We start from the raw sequence: 27,716 nt of genomic DNA, 5'->3' as shown, positions 1-27,716 counted from the left end.
AGATGCAGCCAAACCATTCTTGTTTTTAACATTCACAGTCAATGTTTAGAGTGACATCAGTTCACTCAATTAATACAACAAATTATGATGCTCTGGAAAGTTAACAAACTTCATTTATAGGCAACGATTAATCTCTTTCAGCAAGACCCAGACATAACCGCATAATTATTTGCATGAACTCCATGCTACGCAGCCAAAGGTTAAAAGAGTATCTAAAGTTTTGCATTGCATATATTAAAAAGTTCAAATAAGTTGTACAATTCTGCATGAGAACTATTGAAAAGGGGTAAGTGAAAAAAATAGATAATGGTTATATTGCAGAGGTTTGTGCTTAAAAATGTTTCTGTAAATTTTCTAAGCTCATAGCCATGAGGGAAATCATTTACATTTTAATCAGCAGTCATAAAAGTCAAGTCATTTCAAATTAAAATGCCTATATTATGACTTGAAGCAATTCCAAATATTGGAAGAGATTCTTAAGAATTTTAATTGAATCCATGTCCATATACGTGTGCATATATAATGACCAACAGTGCATGCACTTTGAGTAAAGATCCTGATGGAAAATATTCATAGCTGTGTTAACTATTTTAAAACTTGCTTATGAACTTGCCTGCTGGATCAGATTTAGGCACAGGTTTCGATGGGAAGGATGGGCTGACTGAGGATGGCAGCTTGGATTCTGTAATTTATAATAGATCACATTATTAAAAATAAAGCTACAATTCCACTCCCTTAAAGTTAGATTCACCCTGAAATTCAGTGGAGGCTTGTCCTGATGTCCCATTCCAGCAGAAGATCGGCAAAATAACAGGCCATTCCCCCACCGCCCAGAACACCACCACCATTTTGGTGGACAGCTGGCATCCGGGTTTCGATCAGTCCTCTCATGGCATTACAGGAGACTAGAACAACATCCACAAAACTTCAGGACCAACATACAGATGGCTTGTAAGAGTAAAATGTCTCGATAGCAAAAAGTTTTTGGTTAAGTACAATACTGTTCCAAGAACGTCATGGCAGCAAAATAAATTCCAAAAGTAACCTATCAGCTAAGTGACATATGTTTCACAAAGTGACATGAACTCCATGCTTAGACGATGTTTATGTTTAGATGATATAATACATTTTATTAGCAGCCAGATTAGATCTAATCATGTTGTACTTCATGCGAGTATAAATACGCCACTAAGTACTGATAGAACACTTTGTTCATAAGACGATTTAATGCAGTTTATACAAGGCACAGTACATGAACTAATCAAAAAAAAGAAAAATATTGAAATACTGATTTAATATGTATATAGATACCTACACACCACATGCATATGACAATCTGACTAGATAGCCACTGCTATTCTTCAGCAAGGGCACAAGGAGCACTAAATTTGGGGACCAACATCTCACACCCAAAATACATCTAAATAATAATAATGCCTGATCCAATATTGAGTAAGGCAATTTTTTAATGCCTCACAAGCATTCACCTAATTCAAGTGTTAGGACCCTGACAAATGTAAATGAAGGATGCTTAAGCCATCTTGCCAAAATTGGATAGTGATGAACAGGGGGAGCTGTGTTTGCTAAATCCGGTACCCACAAAGGTTCTAGGTTTGGTCCCTGGTCCGAGCTGAATGTATTGCTCTTAGCTGGAATGGTGGTATAATTTCAAGTAGCATCAGCTAACCTGGATTAGGAAGAGGAAAATTCGTCAAGGATCCAATTCCTGGTTGGTATCTAGCAACCCTACTGATAGATAAATATGTGGTTGGAACAGAATCTGGCTTGAGTCTAATATCTCCTGTGACTAAATAGCTTCACAACACTGATCATGCTTCACACTGAATGATCACTTGGGGGTAACAATGGAGGACAAATGGTATCTGTGGAACCACATCCCAGAAAAGATTTAGGGCCTTCAGGAAAATAGTGAGAGGGAACTGGCAGATAAATTTGGCAAGAAGATTGAAAAGAATTTCTCTCAAAGTTTAACATTACAGCATAACTATTATAATGCATCCATACTTTGCTTTGGAAAATATTTGCAATGGCAATCAATATTAGCCCAAAAATGAATCAATAACGGAATAAAGCCACTATTTAATTCAGCAGTATGCATAGCATACAAATGATCAAGTATCCTGGCTTGTTTTGGATGTTATAATCTAATCTCTTGCAGTTAGTGATGTTTTCTACATTCCAGCATGCCGCCAGAAAATTCACTTATTCTCCATGCATATGAAATGAAAAATGTGCAGATTCATAGGGCAGAATCTTCCCAGATTTGTGCTAAGTGTGGTAGTGGGCATGAAAAAAGTAATTTTACCTGCCAGCCGCAATGGCGGGCTTTCGTACCATGTCATCCCCTTCCCAGCTGTCCCAGCTCATTAATAATGCATTCACAGGAAACAAGCCGGATCGCTGGTGGGTGGGCTCGGATCTGCCCACCACACTGTGACCTCAGTGCCTTCTTGCTCCAGGCGCCATATTTGATGTGCACCAGAGCGCAGCCTACTTCAAGCCTACAGACCAGCAACAGATGGTCCCGAAAGCAAAGAAGATGGCAGCCCCCAAATTTAGTGACACCTCTCTGGGGCGCCTGCTGGATGCAGTTGAAGGCCGTCGCGATGTCCTCTACCCCCGTTCTGGCTGTAGGAGGTCCACCAGAGTCACCAACCCAGCCTGGGAAGCGGTGGCAGTGATGGTCAATGCCACCGGAGCACAGAGGAGGTCATCCATCCAGTGCAGGAAGAGGATGAATTATGTCATCTGTTTCGCCAGGATAAGTCAAACACCTCATCATTCTCATTCTCAACTCTCACACTCCCAAACCCATCATGCATCCACAGTGATCTCACACCTCAAGGGACAACACCATTAACTCTCACACACACCCTCACATCTCGAACAGGATCATATCTTCTGGAGCTCGCATCCTCATGCTGTCCATGGCTCTGCTCACCACACAAACAATCCACGCAGTGCCACGCATTCCTGTTCACATTCTCACCATGTGTTTTCATGCAGAAGAACAACTCACAACAGGAGGGAGTGGTCCCAGGCCAGGGATGGATTGGCCCACATTAGGCCCCTCACTTACCTTGATCAGCGTATCATTGCGTTGACTGGTGAGGACATGGACTGTGCCTGCGGTGACGGTGAGATCGGTGGCAAACACCAACATGAGTATCCTGCACCACATCATCCCTCTCTCAACGCAACTGAGCGCTCTCTCTCCAGTTTTTGATTCTGCTGCCATGCATTAATTATCTCCACTTTGGTTCACAGGGAGCTCTGCCAAGCTACCAATTCCCTCACTCAGCCATTTGGTCAGCTCCATCCAGGTCTTCACCTCCAGCCGAGGACACCTCCTCCATCGAAGAGCTGGAAATAAGCAGCCTGGAAGACCGACAGCACTTACCCACACCCTTCACCAACGCGCAGCCACACACCTCGGTGGGACCTAGATCTAGAGCAGACTTGGATTCACAATCTGGTGGTCACTGCACGGACAGTTGTCCGCAGCAGGAGGAGTCAGCTTCAGCCAAGCTCCCTGGGAACCAGAGGACTGCTGGAGAAGAGGCATCTGTGAGGTCTGAGTCAGGTGATGAGCCTCTGGATTTGGCCTTCCAACTCATCCTGGAGAGTCAGCAGAAGTCGGGGAACATCACGCAGAGCTGTTGAAAGTCCTCAACAGAGTGGCACATGAGTCGGAGGGGTGCGTCCGGCTGCTCTCTGGTGAAGTGGTGCCCCCATGTGCACTCATGGTGGTCTCCAAGGGAAGGATGGCAGATGCCATGGAAATCCTGGTTCAGCAGAACGCAGCGATGCGTGCGGACCTGCACTCCATCGTGGTAGCCATGGGTGAGTTCCTGCAGTGGCAACGCGCGGGGGAAACGTGGCACCTCGACATCACTCCAGGTGCTCCTTCCCCTCAAGGATTAAGGCTGGGGCTCTCGGGCGGAGGGGGAGGAGTAGCAGCTGGACACCCCCAAATTATCCACAGGAATCTCAGAACCTCCCTCTTGAGTTCCCTTTGCCTGTGACCCCTTCAACCTCTGTCACCGCAGAGGGAGCAGCTGGCCCATAGGAGGACAGCCAAAACAAGCCAGGGCCCTCAAGGCCTTGCTTCTCCAGAAAAATCATCAAAGTTAAAGTCATCAGAGGCAACAGAGCCAACCATTGCACAGGCTGTCTCTACCCTTGCAACTAGAAGAAATAGTAGGCCTAGAAAAGTTAAGAAATTCTTATCACAAGTGGTTGCACGGGTGAACACCCACCCCACCCTCACCACTGGCCCACTAGCAGTTCAGCTGCACGCAGCCGGGCCACGAGTGGTTCTGGAGGGAGAAGTGTGTGTGTGGCGGGGCCTTTTGGAGCCTCGTGCAAGCATTCTCCTACGTACGCGGAGCCTTCATCCATCACAGTCATCTTACTGTCCCGAGCATTTTCAATGCTGCCTGCTGGGGTTCACTTTCAGTCGTCCATCTGAGCTGAGCTGCATCGCCGCCCACCCACTGATCACACTCCCATGCAGCCCGTCCAATATGAGGCTCTGCTACTTTCAATTTTGACAACCATGGTAGCAGTGAAGTATACTGTTAGCTCCCCCATCCTTTCCCCTCCCCAGTCACCCATGTCCTTTCCCCCATCACTGTCGACCCCCTCTGACATTACCTTCCACCTCCCCACCGTCACCTACCAACCCGAACCCTTGTCTTCCCAGGATGTTCAGGTGAATGTGCACGTTCCTTACCCTCCTGAGAATCCCACTCCATCCATATCGACCTCCACAACCTCCTCCTTCTCGCCCCCTGGGTCTGTGTCTGCCTCCGAGTCCCCATGAACCAAGTTTGCTGTCTCTTCTATCGCTACCAAAGCAACCTCACCCTCCCACCCTACCGACTCTCTCTGCCCCCTCTCACACTAACCTCCCCTCCTACCACGCTCACCCTCAGTTCAATCCCCAGGAGTGAATCAGTGACTCCACAGACTCCTCCCTTGCATGTTCACCTGGACATTTCCCCGGCCCTCCCCCACCCCACCCACTTACTCCCACCTCCACCCTTACTCCCGCCTCCCACACGGACATCTTCCCCCTCTCCCCAGATATCTTCCCTCCTCTAAACTCCCTCCTCCCCTCTTCCTCTGCCGCCAGACACCTTCCTCCCTCTGAACTCTCTCCCTTACAACTTCCTCCTCCCTTATACCTACCTCCCCACTTGCTGCATTCTCCCCCGTTACACCCTCCTCCCCCTCCCAACCTCACCCTAGTTTCTCTCCTAATCCCCACTAGACCTTCCTCTTCCAGTGCCCCCCTGTACACCTTCCTCTCCCACTCACAGCTCGACCTTCCTCTCCCCACCCCCTCGCTGATCATCCATGGTTAAGACCGTAATGTTCCGAAGGAAGCCTCCCTCCTTCTGTCTGCTTCGCGGTGGAGCCATGTCCATGAGAATCCACCCAGTGTGCAATGCTCGTGTTCTCCCAGAGTCTGCTAGCTCTAGGGCTCCAGCATCATCTTCTCCTCAGATGTCCGCGAGCTCAGCAAGGCCCTAACAGTAAGTCCCGACTTCTGCACATCACACTAGTCCAGTCATGTTCTAGACTGGTGTGTTTTCCCACTGGCGTAATGGTAAATTGGGTGTGGGGGGGACGATTCCGGTCAGGTCTTACACTGAATCCCACTACCGGGGTGCAAATTGGCTTCACGCTGGCCTTCAGCAGGATTCGCATTCCGCCATGGTGGACACCATCAGATTTCTGCCCCTCCCACTGAATTGTGCCCCCCCCCACCCACCATGACACTTGCTGCCAACGGGACCGGACGATTCCACCCGTTGTACTGATCTGAACTCTGACCTTTCACGTAAGTGTATTTATTTACAATTCACTGAAAACATTGGGCTTGAATTTCTGCAGGGGTTCAGCTATTTGTCCACAATAATTTTGCTGAAATGCTGCATTAAAGCAATCCTTTACTGGAGTTACAATGTACAAACTCTAACAAGTAGAATCCCTACAGACACCTCCAGCTGCCACTCCACCTCCCACCACCCCTCCCACAATAGTTCTACATGTCGAGTTTACCAAGTGTGTTTGCACAAAGTGTTTTAGAATAGCGTGTACTGACCAGACAAAACACAGGGGAGAGTTTCTTCTGCAGAATTAATTGGGAAGTTACACTCAAAATTAAATCCCGTGTTTTGCAGATGCCTATTAAGACCCAAATTTCCCAACAATCGTATTAACACACGTCAGAACCTAAATGTGTGGATACACAACAGGAAATCTGTGCATAAAACTCATGCACTCAAGTTTGCTTGATCCTTAATGCCAGGTATTTGCTTTGTGCCCAGATTTTACCCATCTCTGACTGCAAGTATACAGGAAGATGCAGCCCAGCATGCATGCATCGATAGCGGATGCAGCAATAGGCTCACTTACTGACTTTAAAGATCTTAAATATTTAAAATGGTTAATAGTTGTACTGTAGGGCAAAGTATAAATCAAGAAACTACAGACACACTTAGCAAGGGTAAAGCAGTAAACAAAGGAGGCTTTAATCTTCATAAAGACTGGGCAAACCAAATTGGCAGTATAGTGTAGAGGAAGACCTCATGGAATTTTCACAAGATAGTTTTCTAGCTCATTATGCCAAGGAACCAAATAGGGAACAGGCTATTTGGGCCTAGTATTGTGCAATAAGGAAAGATTAATTAATAATCTTCTAGTGAAGGGGCTTCTTTGAAAGAATGACCATAATACGATAGAATTTTATATTGCGGTTGAAAGTGATTTAGTTAGATCCGAAACTAGAGCCTTAACTCTAAACAAAGCAAACTACAGAGGGCAGGATTTTTTAGCTCGGTGGGTGGGAATGCGCCCAACCCAACCTAGCGTGAAATGACACGCGATGACATCGGCTGAGCGTGCTGACATCAATGCGCAGTCACATGATAGTTCAGTCGGCGGATGTGCACTGGAGGCGGCAGCGCGCCCGCGGGCAATTAAAAGGCCTATTAAGGCCACTAAGTTATCAATTGTGATTAATTTTTCACTGCCCGTTCAACCTAAAGGGCCTTTGCATTTTTTTGGAAACCTCATCCACAAGCAGGATAAGGCTTCCAAAATCAAATAGAAATGAAATAAAAACTATCATTTTTAATTAAAAACATGTCCCATTAATTTTTTCTGACCTTTATTATTTTTAAAAATATCTCTTCATCTCCCTGAGGCAGCTCCATGCCTCAGGAGATTATTCAACGCCCCCTCGCACGCACGCGCAAAGTTCGCGCTAGGCCTGCTCGCTCTGCCCCCTGCCCACACAGGCAGCAATCAGCGCTGCTGCTTGCATATCACGCTGGGTGGGCCTCAATTTGCCCACCTGCGTAAAATTGCGGAGCGCTGCCGATTGCGGGCGGCAGGTGGCTTCCCAACCGCCCGTGCCCGCACCTACTGATTCCGGATACCAAGGGCAAAATCCTGCCCATGAGGAACAAAATGGCTAAGGAAGAAAATGAACTGGCACAGATGAGTAGAACACTAAGAATGGGAACATCGAGACAATAGTGATCACAGCATAGTCAAGTTTAAGATAAAGATTGAGAAAGACATGAGTAAGACAAAGACAAAAATAATACGTTGGGGGGAAAAAGTAATTTTGAGGGAAAACAGTTGAACTAGGGAAATTAAATTGGAAAATAAATGTTGATAGCCAATGAGGTGCAGTAGCAGTGGAAAAATATTTAAAAGGTGATCAAAATCAAAGGATTTCAACAGAAATATATTCCATTAAAAACACAGCAAACTGGCCAATAATGAAACACCATGGATGAATAAAAAATATAACAGTAAAACAAAAACAAAAGTGAAAGGCATACACAAAGTATCAATAAATGAAAGGGCGACAAAAGAGAATACAAAGAGTTTAGAAAAGAAGAGAAGGAAAATAGGAAAGCAAAGAGGAGCTACAAAATCAAATTAGGGAGATAAAAAGAAATAGCAACGTATTCCACAGAGCATAAATAACAAATGAAAAATAAGAATAGGGATAAGGCCATTAGGGGACACAATATAAACTGAAAGGTAATAACAGAAAAACAGAAATATAAAACAATTACTTTGCCTCAGTATTCACTAGGGAGACAAACAAGGTGGGCACGACATTAGAAGAATAGATCGGTAAGGATAAAAAGACATTTAGATGGAAAGGGGGAGATAAAAGCAATTAGGCGAGAGACAGCAGAGGCATTATTACACGTTTATTAGAACATGGAATAGTACCAGAGGACTGGCGGACAAATAACATATTTCAAAAGGAAAATAAAATAAGTCCAAGGAAATATTGACCAATTAATTTAACATCAGTGCTGGAAGAATGATGGAATCCTTACTCAAAGAAGTAATAAGAAAATGTCGAGAAAGTAAAAATGTAATAAAGAGCAGTCAGCATTGAATTCAAAAGGCAAGGGCCTACTTGACCAAACTTTCTGAATTCTTTGAAGAAGTAACAGAAAGGTTTGACAAAGGTAATGCAGTAGTTGTAATATTGTCAAAAGGCTTTTGACAAGTTACCGCACAGTAGACACAAAGCATGTGGAATGAAAGGACAAGTAACTGACTGAATAGCAAGCTGGCCACAAAATAGAAAACAAAATGATGGGGTTAAGGGTAGTTATTCAGACTGGTAAATGGCATTGGAGTGGATTACTAGAGATCTGTTGTGCACTATTTACATAAATGATTTTGACTCAGGGATCGAAAATACTTTTTCAAAATTTGTGGATGGCACCAAATTGGTGGTACAGTTAATACTGAGGAAAACCATGGAAAAATTCAAGGTGACGTTAATAAGCTTGTAGAATGGGCATGAAATGGGCAAATGAATTTCAATATAGATTGATGTGAGGCGGTGCATTTCGTTAAGAAAAATAAAGAGCCCACATATCTGCCCAAATGGAGTAGAGGACAAAGGGATGTAGTAGTAGCAGATGCAGATTAACATGGTCATGAAAAAAGCACAGGGGTTAATATCTAGAGGGGTAGATTTGAAACGCGTAGAGGTTAGCCGGGATTTTCAATTGCCGGTGGGGTTGGGAAGGAATACGGTTGTGATTTAAAAATCGCACTTCTGGAGGGAGGCACTGGATAACACCGCCTCTGGAACACAATGGGCAGAATTTTGCCCTTGGCGGGCTGGCTCAAAGGGGGCAGGCAGGCGGAGGCAGTCGAGAAGCCAACCGCCCGCCCGCGATCGGCACCAGACCGCGATTTCACGCTGGCAGGCCTTGAAACGCGAGCCGTGGTGCTGAGCGCTCCCTGTGCGGGCGGGGGGAGGAGTGCGAGCCAGACCAGCGCGAACTGCGCGCATGCACGCAAGTGAGTATTGCATAATCTCCCTGAGGCACGGAGCTGTCTCAGGGAGATGAAGAGATATAAAAGAAATTTTAAAAATAAAGATGCAATGAAACATGTCTCTGTCACATGAGCAGGGGCCATGTTATTAATGAAAAATTAAAGTTTTTATTTTTGTTTTTATTTGCTTTTGGAGACCTCATCCCGCCCATGGATGAAGTTTCTAAAAAGTTGCAAAGTCCGCTTGGCCTTTTCGCCTGCTCGTCAACTGTTAGGTTGGACAGGCAGTGAAAAATTTAGCTTAATTGATAACTTAATGGCCTTAACAAGCCTTTTGATTGTCGGCGGGTGTGCTGCCGGCTCTGGCGCACGCCCACCGACCGAACTATCATGCAACTGCACGTTGACATCGGCACACTTGGCTGGCGTCAACGCAGGTCACTTGACGCTCGAGCTGGTGGGGCGCACGCCCGCCCGCCGCGCAAAAATTTCTGCCCAATGTAATTTTCAAAGGGAGGGTGGAAGGAGGGGAATGGGGAACTTGCTTGCCACTAATTTACAGCCTATCAAGCTCCTTGAGAAGCTTGTTAGTGGGTTGGAGAGGGCGAGAAAGAAATTTTCAAAGTTGAAATCGCCAAAGCTGAACAGTCTGGTGCATGTTAGTACACAGCTGTCAGGTTCAAAGCGGGCAGAAGAGAAAGCTTTTTCTTAATGTTGAATAATTTTGGGAGCTGGAGGAATCTTATGCCGAATCGTGTGCTTTACCTTCCATTTGGCCCATTTTTATGCTCAGTCAGGCTACGTACTGGCCCTCTGAGGTGCTGCCTGCTCTCTTCTGCAAGGCAGCTGCAGGCCCTATCACATTTGCCGTCTGCCTTTGTCACTTGTGCCCTGCTTCCTGGTGATGCTAGATGCCACCAATTGGATGTCGAGCTTGCCTCCAGCTCAGTTAGGGCGTTTCCATTTCAAGATAACATTGTGTAAGCTACACAGTTGCGGCGCAGGATCAGCACATGGAAATTATCTTGGCGTCGGGCTCCTGACACCGATTTGAAAATCAAACCCATTATATTAAAGTTGTATGCAACTTTGGTTGGACCACACTTAAAGCACTGTGAACAGCTCCGGTTTGCACACGATAAAAATAATATAGAAACACTGGAGAAGGAGAACAAAAGTATTTACAGCCAGAAATGAGAAATTATACCCAGCTGGAAAGTTTGCTCAGGCTGGGGCTCTTTTCTCTAGAAAAGAGAAGACTGAGCTGTGACCTGACAGAGGTCTTCAGCATTATGAAAGGGGTTGACAGGGTAGAGGTAGAGAATATGCCTTTAATTAGGGGAGACAAAATTAAGGGTCTTAAATATAAAATACTCACTGTAGGAAATTCAGGGCAAAACTCTTTAACTGAAGAGTGGTTAGAATCTGGAACTTTCTATTGAGTGGAATTTTCCCCAAAGGATCACGTACTGCAGCTGGGGAGGAATGTGGGAGCAGCCCCTGCTCCAGCAGGCATTGGGACCCTTGGGCAACATTTTGCCACCGATGGCCAATTAACAGAGGACCAGCAGCTCAGCAGTGCCATCACTAGCGGCGGCCACTGCCGAGGCTGCAGCACGGACAGGATGCCTCAATGCTAAGGCAGCCTCTTAGATGGGTGGGATCCTTTTTGAGGAAGCCGGAACCAGGCAGACAGCCACTGGCTATCGGGGTAGGGAGGGTTTTTCCGGCTGTGCCTTGGGCACGGGGAAGGCCTTTGCTGCCGGGGGACCTTGTGTGGGTCAAGGAGTGCCCAAACTAGGATGGCACTCCTGGAACCTGCTGGGAGGCCACCAGGGTTTACATTGCAGTCTCCCCACGTGGCAGCAGCCCCTCCTAATGCCCGTAAAATGCTGGTGAGGGCAGGGTGTGACCCTTAATTGGGCAATTAATTGTCTGAATTGATTGCCAGTGCCACTGAGCTTCCCACTGCTGCAATAATGCCATGGCAATGGCAAGATGTCGGGCTCCCCTCAATGCCATCTTGCCAGCTGTCTCATCTCCCTGCCCATCTCCAAAGGGTTAAGAAAATTCAGCCCACCTTGTGGAGCAGTTGAGACGGGTGGCATTGATGCATTTAAGGGAAAATTAGATAAATGCATGAGGAAAAAAGAAATGGGAGGTGATGCTGATAGGGTTAGATGAAGTCGAGCGGAAGGAGCCTCATTTCAGAGCATACAAAATAGCACGGGCAAGTTGGGCCAAAATGCCTGTTTCTGTGCTGTAAATTCTATGTAATTCAATGCAACCTGAAGGAGCTGACTCTCCCTAAATCTTGGAAGAGCTTATCTGATGTCAGAATATTTGGAATCGGGACATTAATATCCCCTTCTTCTTCTTCTTTCGTATGGCTTTAGGAGCAGAAGCTGTCATCACAGTTTTAACGCCAAATTCTTTAACCAGTCCAATGCCCTGCTGGACAGCAAGTATAACTCCAGGTTGTCACCCTCAAACTTGATCATGGGCAAGGTGTTATTATGTGCTCCATGTTATAGACAAGGTTTCCTCAGTCGCAGCTAGGCGAGGCTGTGAGGCGGCACTTGTACATCAGGTGGCCACATAGGCCATGTCCAATCCATATTTTATTGAGGGTTGTCCAAAAAAAGAGGGTTGCTTAAAAACAAAAATAATATCCCCGTTAACAACTTGCAGGAGGGGAAAGTTTACTGAAACAATGGGCAGGATTTTCGGGTCGCAGGTGGGCGCGGCAGGTGGGCCCAGGAGCAGTCGGGAAGTGGCCCGCCGCCCACGATTGGCCCCCCGCCCACAATTGGCCCGCCGCCCATGATTGGCCCCCGCCCGCAATTTCACGCTGGGTGGCCAATTAGCAGCCAGCCAGTGCAAAACGCACATTGAAACACTCCGCACTGCCGGGGTGGGGGGCAGGAGGAGGGCGGGCGCAAAAGTCCGCACATGTAGAGGGGAGCGCATACTGAAAGCTCCCTGAAGGCTGTACCTTCACAAAAAGGATGTACCTGCACGAATTTCAGACACTGACCCTCGCTGCACTGTATCCAGTATACAAAAGCTTCCTTGGGAAGACTTACAGCAAGAAGAACGGATAAGTAGTCAACAGGAACAAATCAGCTGCCTCAGGGAGCTGAAGATTTTTAAACCATTGAATAAAGTTTTTAAAAATCTGGAAAAAATGTACGCACAGCGGATTCACTCACTTCAACGTGCATATTTGAAACATTCTGCCCCAAAATTTTAATATTTTTTCAATTATGGAAACCTCATCGCACCCACGGGTGAGTTTTCCTAAAAAATCCAAAGGCCGCCCGACCGATTCGCCTACCCGCCAAGTGTAAGGTTGGATGGGCAGCGAATAATTGCTTTAAATGAATTGATTAATGGCTTTAATAGGCCTCTCAATTGCTGGCGGGTGCACTGCCGACTCTCGCGCGTGCCCACCGACTGAAATATCGCGCGAGTGCGCGATGACGTTGGGACACTTGCCCGATGTCATTCACGCTATTTTATGCCCATTCGGGTCAGGCGCGCGGGACGTAAAATTCTGTCCCAATGTAAAGAGGAAGATTCCAAAATGAACTGCTATTGCTCTATTTAATAGTTCTTCTGAACTGAATTTTACCCAAACCAAGTTTTAGAAAAGCAGCACATGATTAATAATCAATGATTTTTTTCTATTATCTGTTGTGTTGGATGTTCATCAGGGTACTGAGAGGTCAGAATATTACCTTTTGTTGTTAATGGTTTCATTTCTGATTTCGGTTTTGATTTTTTGATCTTGCCATTTTTCAACGATGGTTTCGTGACTGTATTTGAAGTCTCTGTAACGTATCGCAGAAATAACATGAGAAATTACAAAAGCAACAATGTTATTGCTAAAAGTCATTGCAGTAGCTTTAGAGTTACTTTAGTATTCAGTATTAAGCAGAGACATGAGCTAATTGATGTCTGAAAATCGTACAACTTTGAAAAGTTGATATTCGTGATTAGATCATCCGGTCTCAGTGCTCTAGGCTTATATCATTGAAGTATTAAATTGAGATTGTCCAAAGATTTAAAATCAAATGACAAAATCTTAACCTGTGTCAATTATCATGACAATTCTCTTCATTTCTTCATCTTTAAGTAATTCATGCTAACACTCTTGTTTAAGTTTAGAATGAAACTATACCTTTTCTTGTATTGGTGAGGGATCAACTGCAGATTGGAACATTTCTATTCTGCGCATAATGGCTGGATTAACTGCTTCCTGACTATTTATTAACAGCTCAGGTCAGATGAAATGCCATTTTTTTCCTTGGCAACATGGCTAAATCCCAGTCTTAGAACTGCACCTTTGCTCTGCAAGGGTGGTTTCATTTCCGTTTCTGAAACTCATCTATGCTCACAGGCTTTGAGTGAGGCTGTCGTATTGATGGTAATTTCAGTATTACACTACCTCAGTAGGGATACTTATTGGAAATTTGGACTTATTCTCCCCCTCATAGCTTTTGGTCCATTTATATTAATGAATATAACATTGCACGGGATTCACAGCCAAATCCCCAAGACATGTTCCTGGCAGGCAAGACTGAATATTGGAGTGATGATTTGTTAACTTACTCATTGCATGTATGGTCTGGCTGCTAATTCCAGAAGCAAATGGATTGTGCTACAGCTCTTATTCCTCCATTACACTTACCTTTATCTTTGATCTTATTTATGTCTTCCTTGCCATGCAACTGATCATGAGTTTGTTCTGTAGCAAACAACATAAAAGCAATAAATAATCTGCATTGACCTGTGAAAGATTGTTTTTAATGAAAAGTGGTTTCTGGGGGAAATATCTGTCTCGTTATTAAGGGGAAGCAGCGAGGGAGTGGGTGGAGGTCCTGGTGGCTGGGAAACCTGGACATGCAGGTAATATGGCGTTGCAGATGAACTTAACTGGAGGACCTTGCTTTAAAGGATTTCTCCATAACCCACAGCCAGCCAGCCAGACTGAGGAGCTCAGCTAGTAGGTCTCAATTATGGAGCAGTGAGGAGAGAGGGGAGAGCTGTTTGGCTGGGGGAGATTGAATGCAAGGTTAGAGTTGTGATCATGGATACAAGATCGAGAGAGATCACAGGCTAGGGGGAGTAGGAGTTGGGTATTAAGCAACTCGGGTCAATTGGGGGAAGCTCAGCCAGTCACTGGGGAAGGGGATGAAGGGTTTCTAACCTTGGGCAAGGAAGCTTGAGCAACTGTAGGGCAGCAGCTCCTGGCTCACAAGCATTCCTGAAAAACAATCACCTACTGGATCCAGCCTCTCTTCAGCTGCTGGTGGGCAGAACTTGATGTGCTCCCTCTAGGTGAGTTATGTGGAAGGGGAGTATTTAATTGGGTAAGAGGGTGGCAGGTGGATGGGGACCCCACCACGTTCACCCCTCTGCCCTAATTAAGTCCTGGGTGGGAAGGCTCATGGACAGCTCTCCTGCCTTGCCGCCAATTGAGGCCGTTAAGTGGCCCACTTAATTATTGCCTGCTTAAGGGCCTGATCCCACCTCCCCTGGTATTCAACTAGCAGCTGCAGGGCAGTCACCACGCAAGAAGCTCGAAAAGCAAACCTGTTGTGTTTTCTTGCAGGCTCCTGAGGGTAGGGGGGGTGGAGGGGGGGGCAGTTGGGGGTCCCTTGTTCAAAGGCACTCAGTGCCTGATTGAGGGACGTGGCATCGGGAAGGATGAGGGGGGGGAGTGAGGGGGATGCATCTGCTGAGAGCCACCTCCCTGCCCTTGTTGCTGACCCGCTCCATCCCTACTCCTGCGATCCCCCCACCCTGAGACCCCCATCTCGCCCTTACTCAACTGTGGTCTGGGGTCCTTCACTAATCCTAGGCCTCTGATGGGTGCATTGGGACCAGCACCCACCACTTTCCCGGGCGCTGCCTGCAATGGACAGCTGCCGTCCTTTGATTGGCCGGCAGCTCTCAGGGGGCAGGATTCCCTAAGGGTCTTTGTTCCTCTCCAAAGGAGGCAATGCAGGAGTCTCGCTGGGTTTCCAGCTGACAAGCAACACACCCTTGGCTTGAATTAAATATTGCCTGGATTTTCAGAGCCCTGGGAAACCCAGCCTGCAGCCAATAAATTTAAAACTGTGATAACATTTGAGGCATGTAAAATATTAAAATTCTGGACTCACCTCTCGAAAGCAGGTTAGTCGCCTAGCACACTTGCACCCCTCTCCACCCACCCCAACCCACCTCTGTTGAAACTGCAAGTGGGCATGTGGTGGCTGGAATTTTGATTTTCTAAATTTTAATGGCCCAGCACCCACCCCCACAACCCTTGCCCCCAGTCCCTCACAACCTGGCACCCTCCCACTCATTTTTGTGGAGTTAAAAAACTCCCATTAAATCTAACACCAAAAGGCTTCTGGGCTGTTGACATCTTGTAAACTGTCTTATTAGCAGATCTACTGGGTTAACTGACAGCAAAGAATGAAACCAAAAATAATCTGAAGAGGTGGCAATGTCCTTCATAGTCCAAATGAAATGTTTTACATTTTGGATGCACAACTGAACTTCTACTGGCAAAATGATGTTCTTATTTTCTGTGATTTATTCCACTGAATGATATAATAAATTCAATGGAAACTGTGAGAAGCTTGGCTGAAATTCAACCCATGACTTTAGCAGAGCAACCATCTGTAATCAGGAACAGTACCATAAATGTGAGAATAGCATGAAGGATATTTATTCAGGGGTCTAATATTTTCATTGCAATAATTTTAAGAAGGGACTTTCTATTCTAGAATTTAAGAAGTTGGTGCCGCTGATACAGGTTCCATATTTGCGGCTAATAGACTTGGAACAGGGTATTGATGTAAGTTGTTGGCGACGTCAAAATGCTTTTATTTGTCTGCCTCTCAGCAGTGCAGGTGTGCTATCAATGATAGTTCTTGTATGGCTGAGAATCTCTAGAGCAGGAATGTAATGAAACTTCACTGAATGTCAATACCTTCTATATAACACTGGGGCCTCAGAGGGAAAGAGGGGATTTAGTAGAGGACATGCTTCTTTCATTGAGTTAGGCAGTTTTTCAATAAGGGAAGAAGTCATCTGGATGTGTTCTCAATTACAAGGCCTTGCTTTACTTCTGATTTTCTGTTTTGTTCGATAATTTACAACACTCAAGTGGAGCATCCTTCTAATAGTTAAATAGGGGGTGCAAAATTTAAGAGTCATTTAAGGTAAAGAAACCAAGTTAGTATTTTTTATGTGATATGTTCCTGCTGTTATCTATATTTCTGGTAGAGTCATTGGAGAGGCCAACATTCTTCCAGTATTTTTTATTTCTTCCCTTGAGATTGACTTCTCTTCACATAAATCTCAGAATAAAAATAATTTTTAAAAGTTCCCTAAGTGAGAAAACTTTTCCATAAAATACTGAAGATTCAATAACTCCAATAGTTACACTAAGAGGTTGAACATTATGCATCGTGGGAGGGGTTTATCCGCAAGAATTTAGGGGTTATACAAATTGTTTTAGTTTTTGCATAATTGAGATAACCTTGTTAGCATCTTTCAGATATCTTCGTGAAATATTGTGTCCAACATTATACCTGGTTTACTTGGAATGATAGGTTTCGGTGATGAGCTGCTACCAGAATGGACATCTGCACTATCGGAAGCTGACTGACCACCTGAAATGGTTATTGAAAAGCCTGTCAGGAGTTGTACTCAGTTTATGTGCAATATACAAAAGTAAGTCATTCTATAAAGCTCAGTGAAAGTTAGTCAATCATGTTTTCTTTTTACTCTTTCATGAGATGTGGGCATCACTGGCAAGCCAGCTTCTGTAACTCATCCCGAATTGCCCTTGAACTGAGTGACTTGCCAGGCCATTTCAGAGTGCAGTTAAGAGTCAACCACACATTGTTATGGGTCTGGAGTCACAAAGAAGCCAGGCCAGGTATGGAAGGCAGATTTCCTTCCCTAAAGGATATTAGTGAACCAGATGGATTTTTACAGCAATCGATGATATTTGTCATGGTCACCATTACTGAAACTAGTTTTATAGTCCAGGTTTATTAATTTAATTTATTACTTAATTGAAATTTTTAAAAAATTCATTTACAGGATGTTGGCTGGGCTGGCATTTATTACCCATTCCTAAATGCCCTTAAGAAGGTGGTGGCAAGTTGCCTTCTTGAACTGCTGCAGTCCCTGTGAGGTAGGTACACCCACAGTGCTATTAGGTAGGGAGTTCCAGCATTTTGATCCAGCGACAGTGAAGGAACGGCGATATATTTCCAAGTCAGGATGGTGAGTGACTTGGAGGGGAATTTCCAGGTGGTGGTGTTCCCATTTATCTGCTGCCCTTGTCCTTCTAGGTGGTAGTGGTTGTGGGTTTGGAAGGTGCTGTCTAAGGAACCTTGGTGAGATTCTGCACTGCATCTTGTAGATGGTACACACTGCTGCTACTGTTTGTCAGTAGTGGAGGGAGTGAATGCTTGTGGATGTGGTGCCAATCAAGCGGGCTGCTTTGTCCAGGATGGTGTCAAGCTTCTTGAGTGTTGTTGGAGCTGCACTCATCCAGGCAAGTGGAGAGTATTCCATCATACTCCTGACTTGTGTCTTGTAGATGGTGGAGTGGCTTTGGGGAGTCAGGAGGTGAATTACTCGCCGCAGGATTCCTAGTCTCTGACCTACTCTTGTAGCTACCATATTTACGTGGCTAGTCCTGTTCAGTTTCTGGTCAAAGGTAACACCCAGGATGTTCATAGTGGGGGATTCAGTGACAGTAATGCCATTAAATGTCAAAAAGTGATGGTTAGATTCTCTCCTGTTTAAGATGGTCATTGCCTGGAACAAGTGCAAATGTTACTTGCCACTTGTCAGCCCAAGCCTGGATAGTGCCCAGGTCTTGCTACATTTGGACATGTATCTGAGAAGTTGCAAATGGTGCTAAACATTGTGCAGTCATCAGTGAACATCCCCACTTCTGATCTTATGATGGAAGGAAGGTCAGTGATGAAGCAGTTTAAGATGGTTGGGCCTAGGACACTACCCTGAGGAACTCCTGCAACGATCTCCTGGAACTAAGATGATTAGCCTCCAACAACCATAACCATCTTCCTTTGAGATGGGTGTGACTCCAACCAGCAGAGAGCTTTGCCCCTGATTCCCATTGACTCCAGTTTTGCTAGGGTTCCTTGATGCCATACTCGCTCAAATGCTGCCCTGATGTCAAGGGCAGTCACTCTCACCTCGCCTCTGGAGCTCAGCTCCTTTGTCCATGTTTGAACCAAGGCTGCAATGAGGTCAGAAGCTGAGTGACCCTGACAGAACCCAAACTGAGCGTCAATGAGCAGGTTATTGCTAAGCTAGTGCTGCTTGATAGCACTGTTGATGATCCCTTCCAACATTTTACTGATGATCAAGAGTCGGCTGATGGGGTGGTAATTGGCCGGGTTGGATTTGTGCTGCTTTTTGTGCACAGGACATACCTGGACAATCTTCCACATTGCCAGGTAGACGCTGTACTGGAACAGCTTGGCTAGGGGCGTGGCAAGTTCTCGAGCACAAGTCTTCAGTACTACTGCCGGAATATTGTCAGGACCCATAGCCTTTGCAGTATCCAGTGTCTTCAGCTGTTTCTTGATATCACATGTAGTGAACTGAATTGGCTGAAGACTGGCATCTGTGGTGCTGAGGACCTCTAGAAGAGGCCGAGATGGATAATCCACTTGGCACTTCTGGCTGAGGATTGTTGCGAATGCTTCAGCCTCATCTTTTGCACTGATGTGCTGGGCTCCTCCAGGATTGGGGATATTTGTGGAGCCTCCTCCTCCAGTAAATTGTTTAATTGTCCACCACCATTCACAACTGGATGTGGCAGGTCTGCAGAGCTTAGATCTGATCCGTTGGTTGTGGAATTGCTTAGTTCTGAAGAAGAGTCATACAGACTCGAAACATTAACTCTGTTTCTCTCTCCACAGATGCTGCCAGACCTGCTGAGTTTTTCCAGCATTTTCAGTTTTTGTTTCTGTCTATCACTTGCTGCTTATGCTGTTTGGCACGCAAGTAGTCCTGTGTTATAGCTTCACCAGGTTGACACCTCATTTTTAGGTATGCCTGGTGCTTCTTCTGGCATGCCCTCCTGCAACTCTTCATTGAACCAGGGTTGATCCCCTGGCTTGATGGTAATGGTAGAATGGGAGATATGCCAGGCCATGAGGTTACAGATTGTGGTTGAGTACAATTCTGCTGCAGCTGGTGGCCCACAGCGCCTCATTTATACCCAGTCTTGAGTTGCTAGATCTGTTCAAAATCTATCCCATTTAGCACGGTGGTAGTGCCACACAACACAATGCAGGGTATCTTCAATGTGAAGGACTGTGTGGTGGTCACTCCTACCGATGCTATCATGCACAGATGCATCTGCGGCAGGCAGGTTGGTGAGGATGAGATCAAGTATGTTTTTCCCTCTTGTTGGTTCCCTCACCACCCGCCGCAGACCCAGTCTAGCAGCTCTGTCCTTTGGGACTCGGCCAGCTCGGTCTGTGGTGGCATTTGACCTAATATCCCCAGAGCATTAGCCTGGTTCTCTGGATTACTCGCTCAGCAACATTGCCACTACACCATCACCTCTCCTATGTCAACAACAACTTGCATTTACATAATGCTTTTAATATAGTAAAATGTCCCAATGCACTTCACGGAATCAATTATCAAACATAATTTGACACTGAACCACTTAAAGGGATATTCGGACAGGCGACCAAAAGCTTGGTCAATGGCATTTAAGTAACTTTCTCAAGGAGCAGAGAGGAAGACAGGTTTAGGGGTGGAATTATGGGCCACGGCATCTAAAGTCAAGATTGCCAATGGTGGAACAAAGAAACTTGGGTATGCACAAGAGACCAGAATTGGGGGATAATAAGCCCAGGAAGATAGGGATACAGAGATAGGGAGGAAGAGAACATGAAGTGATTGAAAATCAAGGGTATGAATTTTAAAATCAAGGTACTGGTGGACCAGGAACCAATGCAGATCAGTGAGCACAGGAATAATGGGTGAACAGGACACGGTGCAAGTTAAGATAAGGCAGCAGAGTTTTGGATGAAGGTGCAAGTAGGATGGATCAGCCAGGAGAGCACTAAGGAAAGTTCATCGATTTGAAACATCAACCCTGTTTCTCTCTCCATTAATGCTGTCTACCCTGCTGCATATTTCCAGCATTTTCATGTTTTTGTTTTAGATTTCCAGCATCTGCAGTGTTTTGCTTTTGCAGAACATTAGAATTGTTGAGTCTAACAGAAACAAAGGCAGGGATGAGGGTTTCAGCAGCAAATGAGTTGAGTCAGCGGCACAGGCAGGTGTTGTTGCAGATGTGAATGTAGGCGGTCTCTGTGATGGAGAGAATAAGGGGTCAGAAGCTCAGCTCAAGGTTAATCAGGACACCATGGCTGTGAACTGCCTGGTTTAGCCTGAGAAAGTGGCCAAGTTGAGGGCAAAGTCACTGGTTAGGAAACAGTTTGTGGTGGAAACTGGAAACAATGGCTTCAGTTTTCCTAATATTGACATGAAGGAAATTTCTGCTCATCCAATACTGGATGTCAAGCCAAGTAGCATACTTTAGTTTATCTGTCTTAGAATATTCCTCCTATTTTACCACAACACTCATCTTCTCATATTCCCTTTTAACATGGGTCAATTGGGTGGGTGAATTTCCTGCCGCTGCTGACAATGTAACTCTAGGTGGAATTTAACTCCCTCATTGGGAGAGGGCTGGGAGGTGGAATGGGCCATATAATCAGGTGGGAAGGGACAGGGTAGAGAGCCTGCCCAATTGCCAACCTCCCTGATTAAGTTAGAGGCTGGGAATAAGTGGCCAATAAAAGGCCACTTAAGGACCTGGCGAAAATAGCAGAAATGCCTGAAAATTGGAAGTCTCACCCCGAACACGGCACTGCTGTTTTCACGGTGGTGGAAATGGAAGCTGCACGTGTTCCACAAACATGTGGCTTACCAAAGCAGCTAGCCATTTAAATCATCAGCTGCCTCCATTGAAGTGGTATTTTGGTAAGCCAGGTATGTGAAACCCAATGGGCTGAATTTTGCCCTCGTTGGGAGGGTGCGGTGGGCAGGCTGGGGAGCAGTCGTGAAACCAACCACCGCCCGCGATCAGGCCCCGACATTGATTTCGCGCTGACTGGCCAATTAACGGCCAGCCAGTGTGAAACGCACGCTACAACACTGAGCGCTGCCGGGGTGGAGGCGGGATGGGGGGTGAGCGCAGAAGCTTGCACATGTGCACGGGCGCGCGCAATGAAAGCTCCCTGAGGCACACAGCTGCCTCAGGGGTCTGAAGATTTTTTAAATAAAAAATAAAAAACTTACAAATGTTAAAAACATATCCCCTCATGTGACTCTGAACTCTGTCACATGAGCAGGGACATGTTATAAATGAGATTTAAACATTTTTAAAAAATTTTAATTCCTGTTGGAAACCTCATCCCACCTGTGGATGAGGTTTCATAAAAAACCCAAAGGCCACTTGGCCTTTTCGACTGCCTGTCAATCGAGCAGTTGGACGGGCAGCGAAAAATTCAATATAATTAATTGATTAAGGGCCTTAATAGGCCTCTTAATTGTCAGCGGGCGCGCAGCCGACTCTCGCACATGCCTACCAAGCGAAATATTGCAAGGGTGCACATTGATGTCGGGACGCTCGCACTATTTTACTCTCGTTCGGTGCTCGCCGGACGAGAGAAAAATTCTGCCCCATGTGTGCGGATGAGATCAGGTAAGAGCATGTCTAAACTTACCAGATTCAATTGGATAGCCAGGGTACCCCTTTAGAGAGGTAAGGCACCCCATTGGATCTGGTTCTGGGAAACCTTTGTGGGAGGTGAGGTGCCCTTTCGGGTACTTCAGATGCCCTAATTTACTGTATGTAAAGTGAACATTTAAACAAACTAGCAAGAAATCTGAAACACAAATTTAACAGTATGCAATCATTAAAATTCAGATTGCATAGCATATGGAATAATACATTTATATTTTCAATTGGCCCAAAACAAAGTCTCAAATAACGCAGAATATAAATTTGTATTACCCACTGTAATTTATTCACATAGCTGAGCTGAATACCCTAAAAATGTAAAAGACCCACTGGGTCCAATATCCCAAAGCATTCAGCCCAGGTGTGGATTGCACAGGTTCTCCAAATAGCTGTATGGCAAACACATATAGATTACAAAGCAGCTGATTATTTTGATTTGTAACATACCTAAGACCACGTGCGTATTAACATTCGGCGTTCTGGGTAAAAGTTGTATCAAATTCGTTCCATTGCGTGCTAGAAACATAATGGAATTATCTATGAAATATATCACAACATTTAATACATTAATGTACACATTGTCGGCATATTATCAATTTCTGGTTCAATTCCCTGTCTTTGGAACCTATATAAAAGTGTTACAATGAAAGTTGATTTATAAAGACAATGCCATTTTGTTTTCTTTGGAATTCAGGAAATATATATGTGCTTTTTTCATCATTTTTCTTTCTGCACATGAAGGTTTTGAAGAAGAAATTTAACTCATGTTTTGTGCCTGATAAGCAGGCGGCTAGGCATTGAAAACTGGAGGGGTTGTGGGGACAGGTACACAAATCTCAGCCACTCTCTTGACATCTGATTTTAAATGCAGGCAGGGATGTTAATAAACGAGCAGCTCATCTGCCTGAAACACGGAGTTTTTAACACTATTCAATTGCGCCATTCGTCATGTGGGAGCTCAGACAGTGTCAGCGGGCTTTCCCCGCATTGGCTGACATCATAACTAAACCCAATCCGGTATTGGGTCTCACCCAATATTCAAACATGCACATGTTCGAGCAGGAATCAATGGATTAATGACTCCCTAATACCCAAGCTGTTAAGGGATATGGGGAAGTGGCGGGTATATGGAGTTAGGTCACAGGTCAGTCACAATCTCGTTGATTGCCAGTACAGACTCAAGGGGCTAAATGGCTATTCCTGTTCCTACGTCCCTATATTCCTACAGATGAAAATCCTGGCTGACTTACCCCTCCCTGTCGTGGGGAATTGAGGCCAATTGTTAGGCCCCTACACTTGCTGCAGCTCAGATCAGCTAACTCAGCACACACTGAAGATTCAAACTGGTATCCATAACTGGTGAAGGCGGTAGCATAGTGGTATTGCAGAGACCCAGGATAATGCTCTGGGGGCCCTGGTTCGAATCCCACCATGAGAGATGGTCAAATTTGAATTCAATAAAAATCTGGAATTAAAAGTCTAATGATGACCATGAGCAGAATTTTCCCCCTGTCGGGGGGGGGGGGGGGGGGGGGGTTGGGCAGGCGCAGACCCAAATTGGGTCCACGCCACCATTTTACGTGGGCAGGCCTTAATTGGCCCGCCCAGCGTGATGCACACCCGGAAACGCTGTATGCTCCCTGTGCGGGCTGGGCGGGCGAGGGGGGAGGTTCCCTGAGTCAGGAGTGCACTCTTTCGCGCATGCATGCGAAAGAGCACAGAAATCTCCTTGAGGCACGAGATTAGTTTAAAGTTTCTAAAGTTTAATAAAGCAGAAAAAAATCTTTAGACCATGTCCCCTCATGTGAAACTATCACATGAGCTGGGACATGTGTACTAATTTTATTAAAAATTTTTTCCAAGATTTCAAAAACATTCATGAAACCTCATCCTGTCTGTGGATGAGGTTCCATGAAAAATGCGAAGGCCGCCTGGGCTCTTCGCCTGCCCGCCAACCTTAAGGTTGGATGGGCAGCTCCAGTAATTATTTTAATTGTTAGTTCAATGGCCTTAATGGGCCTTTGACACTTCGGCAGGCGCGCAGCCGACTTGGCCATGCGCCTGCCAAACTGAAAATCTAAATGATGCACAGTGACGTCGGGACACACGCCCCACGTCACCTAGTGTCATTTTATGCCTCGGCAAGCAGGCCCCGCCCCCGCTCGCCGAGCTGAAATTTCTCCCCTATGAGACCATTGCCGATTGTTGTAAAAACCCATCTGGTTCACTAATGTCCTTCAGGGAAGGAAATCTGCTGCCTGGTCTACATGTGACTCCAGACCTGAACTTTTGAACAAAATAGGACTGAATGGGATTAACCCAACAAAACATTGTAGCAACGGGTGTGACATGCGGCTCCAGACCCACAGCAATGCAATTGATTCTTCAATGCCCTCTGAACAAGGGCAATTAGGGATAGGCAATAGGCCAGTGATGGGATGCCCATGAACGAATAATTTAAAAAACTGGTCATGTGTGTGAATTTTCACTTCAGTGGGAGCTTGAAGCAGTGTCTGGTAGTTTAGCCACCTGTTATACACCCTGCACAATCAGAAGGGTTTGATAACAGGTGGTTAACCTGCTGCTATCCATTTTACATCCAGCAAAGCTAAAACAGCGCTTGTTGGGCATCATTATGGCTCAAAATTTTATATCATCGCAGCCTTTGCTATATTTAATTACTACCATTACTGGTTTTACCCATTCAATAGCATGTAAAGCCACATGCGAAAGGTTATATCCAATATATTCATCTATATGTAGAAAGACTGATACGATCTATATCTATTCACTTACATCTTTAGGATTTGTGACTGAACACAGACTGCAACAAATAATAATTTGGAATAACAAATCCTGGTTTGAAAGCACTGCTTCAAGCCAAGTCACTTATTTATTGCTTTGTTACCATAGTAGTTCTGATCATGCGCTGGGACACGGGGCTGTAGATTTGCCGGATGATTTAAGACAATGAAGATTGTCACCAAGGCAGGAAATGAAATAGATTATTTGAATCAAATAAAATCTCAAACTCAAGCCTCAATCTAATGACAGCTGAACACTTGAACAAAATAGGACAGAATGGAATTAATCTAACAAAACATTGTAGCTAGGAGTGTGACATATTTATATAAAGGATCCCTTTCGGCATTTAGCATTGCCAAATGGGTTGTCTATAGTCTGAGACATGACAGAGATGTTGTTTAGCTGTTAATCTGCTACTTAAGACAAATGGCAGATAATTATAATATTATAAATAGCTATCAATCATAGGGAGCTTGTAGCTACTTGAAATAGCTCATGGCATAATTCTTTAAGTGACAGCTACGTTTAGGCAGTGGTGAGAACATTTAACTGGTTGCTTTGGGTTTTTTTTGCCTACACAGCTATAAAATCAGGATGGAATGAACATGAAAAATGATAAAAAGGTCACAACCCTATTATAGTTTTCATGCTTCACCATAAATTGAAAGGAAAAATATAGATATTTTAATATAAGAGTAACAGGAGAGTTGAATCAACTTTTGTAGGAACTTAACACAAGCAAAAATGTTCTTACAGGAACAATGTCAGTCAGAAATGTGCCTCAGCATGCCTGAGGTAAATTGCGATCAGCTGAAACATTAGGGAATAGTTTTCTCTTTCAATTTTGTTCTACAATTTGAAAATTTAGCTTTATGAAGATGATGAGTTGGTGCATTTATTATGTTAATTATGTATATCCATATCACTGGAAAGCGCAATACAAATATTATTTTACACAGCAATTTTACTATATTAAAAAGGCTTACCTGGATTGGATGCAGCTAAACCTTTTTGGCCTTTTAATCCTATAATATTAGTTTTTCCTGGTTGCTGAAAGAAATACAAGTTCCTTATGAGTCGACTCCTTCAATTTTCAGTTATTGTGAACAATTTTAATCAACATATACAAATTATAAAAAGAATCCATTGAAGAAATTCAATTGCATTATGCCAGCAAATCCTTTTAAAATTCCAACTTTTAATGTGGGGAATTATACATTTTGTGTAAGCAGACATGAAGAAAACAATTACAACAGTGAAGTAAAATACTTTAAAAGTTAGAAAGTAGGAAAGATAGGTCAGAACTGGTGAAGGAGAGAAGTTAAGATAAAATACAAAGGGACAGAAAAAGAAAAGTATAAAATAGAAAATCAGAGAAAAAAATGGAACAAAAAGAATCATCGGTAACTGTTTTATTTTTGCGGTAGCTAAAAGGTTAACATCAGGAACACTTGTTACTGATGTAACCACAATGTAACTATGATGTAAGGTCCCATGACTAAGAGACTGAGATCTGGTGGGAAGCAGAAGTACAGTCTCATGTAGTTACTGAGAGTATCTGTAAATAAACAAGAATAGTTTTTACATAACAGTCTATGGCAGCATTCTTAGGCTAACAGGCAAACCCTAAAGAAACCCCATCAAGACGCTGAACTCAAGACGAAACATGGTGGCAGGGGGACAAAGCATGAAGACCCAGAAAATCTCCAAGAGAAGACTACAAACCGGAAAGACCTACAAATCCTTGGAAAAAAGACTAGAAGAGAAAACGTTGAACACTCAACTGAGACACACAGACTCGGAGTCCAGGTAGCAGTGAGTAAGGTTTACAAGCCAAACTACTGAAGCAGAAAAAGATCCAGAGCTTAGGATAAGCATGGATTCTACATTGCCACTCCCAGAAGTGCTGAGGGCTCGCAACCAGCTCAACACAGACATTTGGAGGAAGAGATTCTCCAGATACAGGGCAGCTTCAGGTTTGCATAAGATAGAACAAAGGGATCAAGTCAGTACTTTACTCTATGCAGTAGGGGCTATTGCAGACAACGTAATAGTGAGACTGTGAGTCGATGAGGCTTTAAGCTCATATGATGAAGTCCTCCAGGCATTTGATGCATACTTTAGTGTTTGAAAAACTTGATCATTGAGCAAGAGAAATTTAATAAAAGGAAATAAAAAACTGAGTGAATGTTTGGGTTCATTCATAACCAACCTGTACAGACTCATGGAGAATTGTAACTACAGGATCCTCAGAGATGAATTAATTGCATAGTAGTTTGGGTCTTAGATGACAACCTGTCAGATGTCTTGCAAATGGTGGAAGATTTAACTCTCACAAAGGCAGTACCGATAGCATGGCCAACCAAGTTTAGGAAGCAAAACAGAACGGTTGTTCATGGGGAAAGTGATGTTCCTTGGAAAAAAGGAGTGAAGTCATTAAATATATTGGACAGAAAAGAGAAAGCACAGTGAAGAAAAGGTGTGCGGAATCATGAAAATGTGGGCCAAGCACCATCTTGTGATGCACTCGGTGTGGCAGGAAAACCCTGCACAAGCGGGAAAAATGCCCAGCAGCAGGAGTGCCACAACTGCGGAAAATGATGGCACTTTAAAAATCTAAAATACAAGTAGCTCACAGGTAGAAAGAGAAAATAACAAGGCCAAATCAAATTCAGGGAGTGGAAGAACCATAGGAAAAGCAAGTAACCTTCCCAGAAGTTAACGAAATGGAAAA

The 27,716-nt window shown here is 44.6% G+C and overlaps 1 protein-coding gene across 4 annotated transcripts in view; it reads right to left on the bottom strand.

Moving 5' to 3' along the window:
* LOC144691708 (uncharacterized) overlaps positions 1–27,716 on the bottom strand; it is a 371,588-nt gene that overhangs the window by 176,847 nt on the left and 167,025 nt on the right. For all 4 annotated transcript variants that reach the window (XM_078560070.1, XM_078560071.1, XM_078560072.1 and 1 more), the window contains 6 exons: positions 25,969–26,032; positions 22,625–22,693; positions 16,950–17,030; positions 14,051–14,107; positions 13,098–13,190; positions 614–682 (listed from right to left, as the gene is read on the bottom strand). In XM_078560070.1, coding sequence (XP_078416196.1) covers positions 614–682; positions 13,098–13,190; positions 14,051–14,107; positions 16,950–17,030; positions 22,625–22,693; positions 25,969–26,032 — 433 coding nt within the window. The remainder of the gene's footprint in view (positions 1–613; positions 683–13,097; positions 13,191–14,050; positions 14,108–16,949; positions 17,031–22,624; positions 22,694–25,968; positions 26,033–27,716) is intronic.

Source organism: Cetorhinus maximus, chromosome 16 (genome assembly GCF_964194155.1).
Source record: "Cetorhinus maximus chromosome 16, sCetMax3.hap1.1, whole genome shotgun sequence".
NCBI classification, from domain to species: Eukaryota; Metazoa; Chordata; class Chondrichthyes; order Lamniformes; family Cetorhinidae; genus Cetorhinus; species Cetorhinus maximus.
This window is presented reverse-complemented; position numbering and strand designations above follow the sequence as displayed.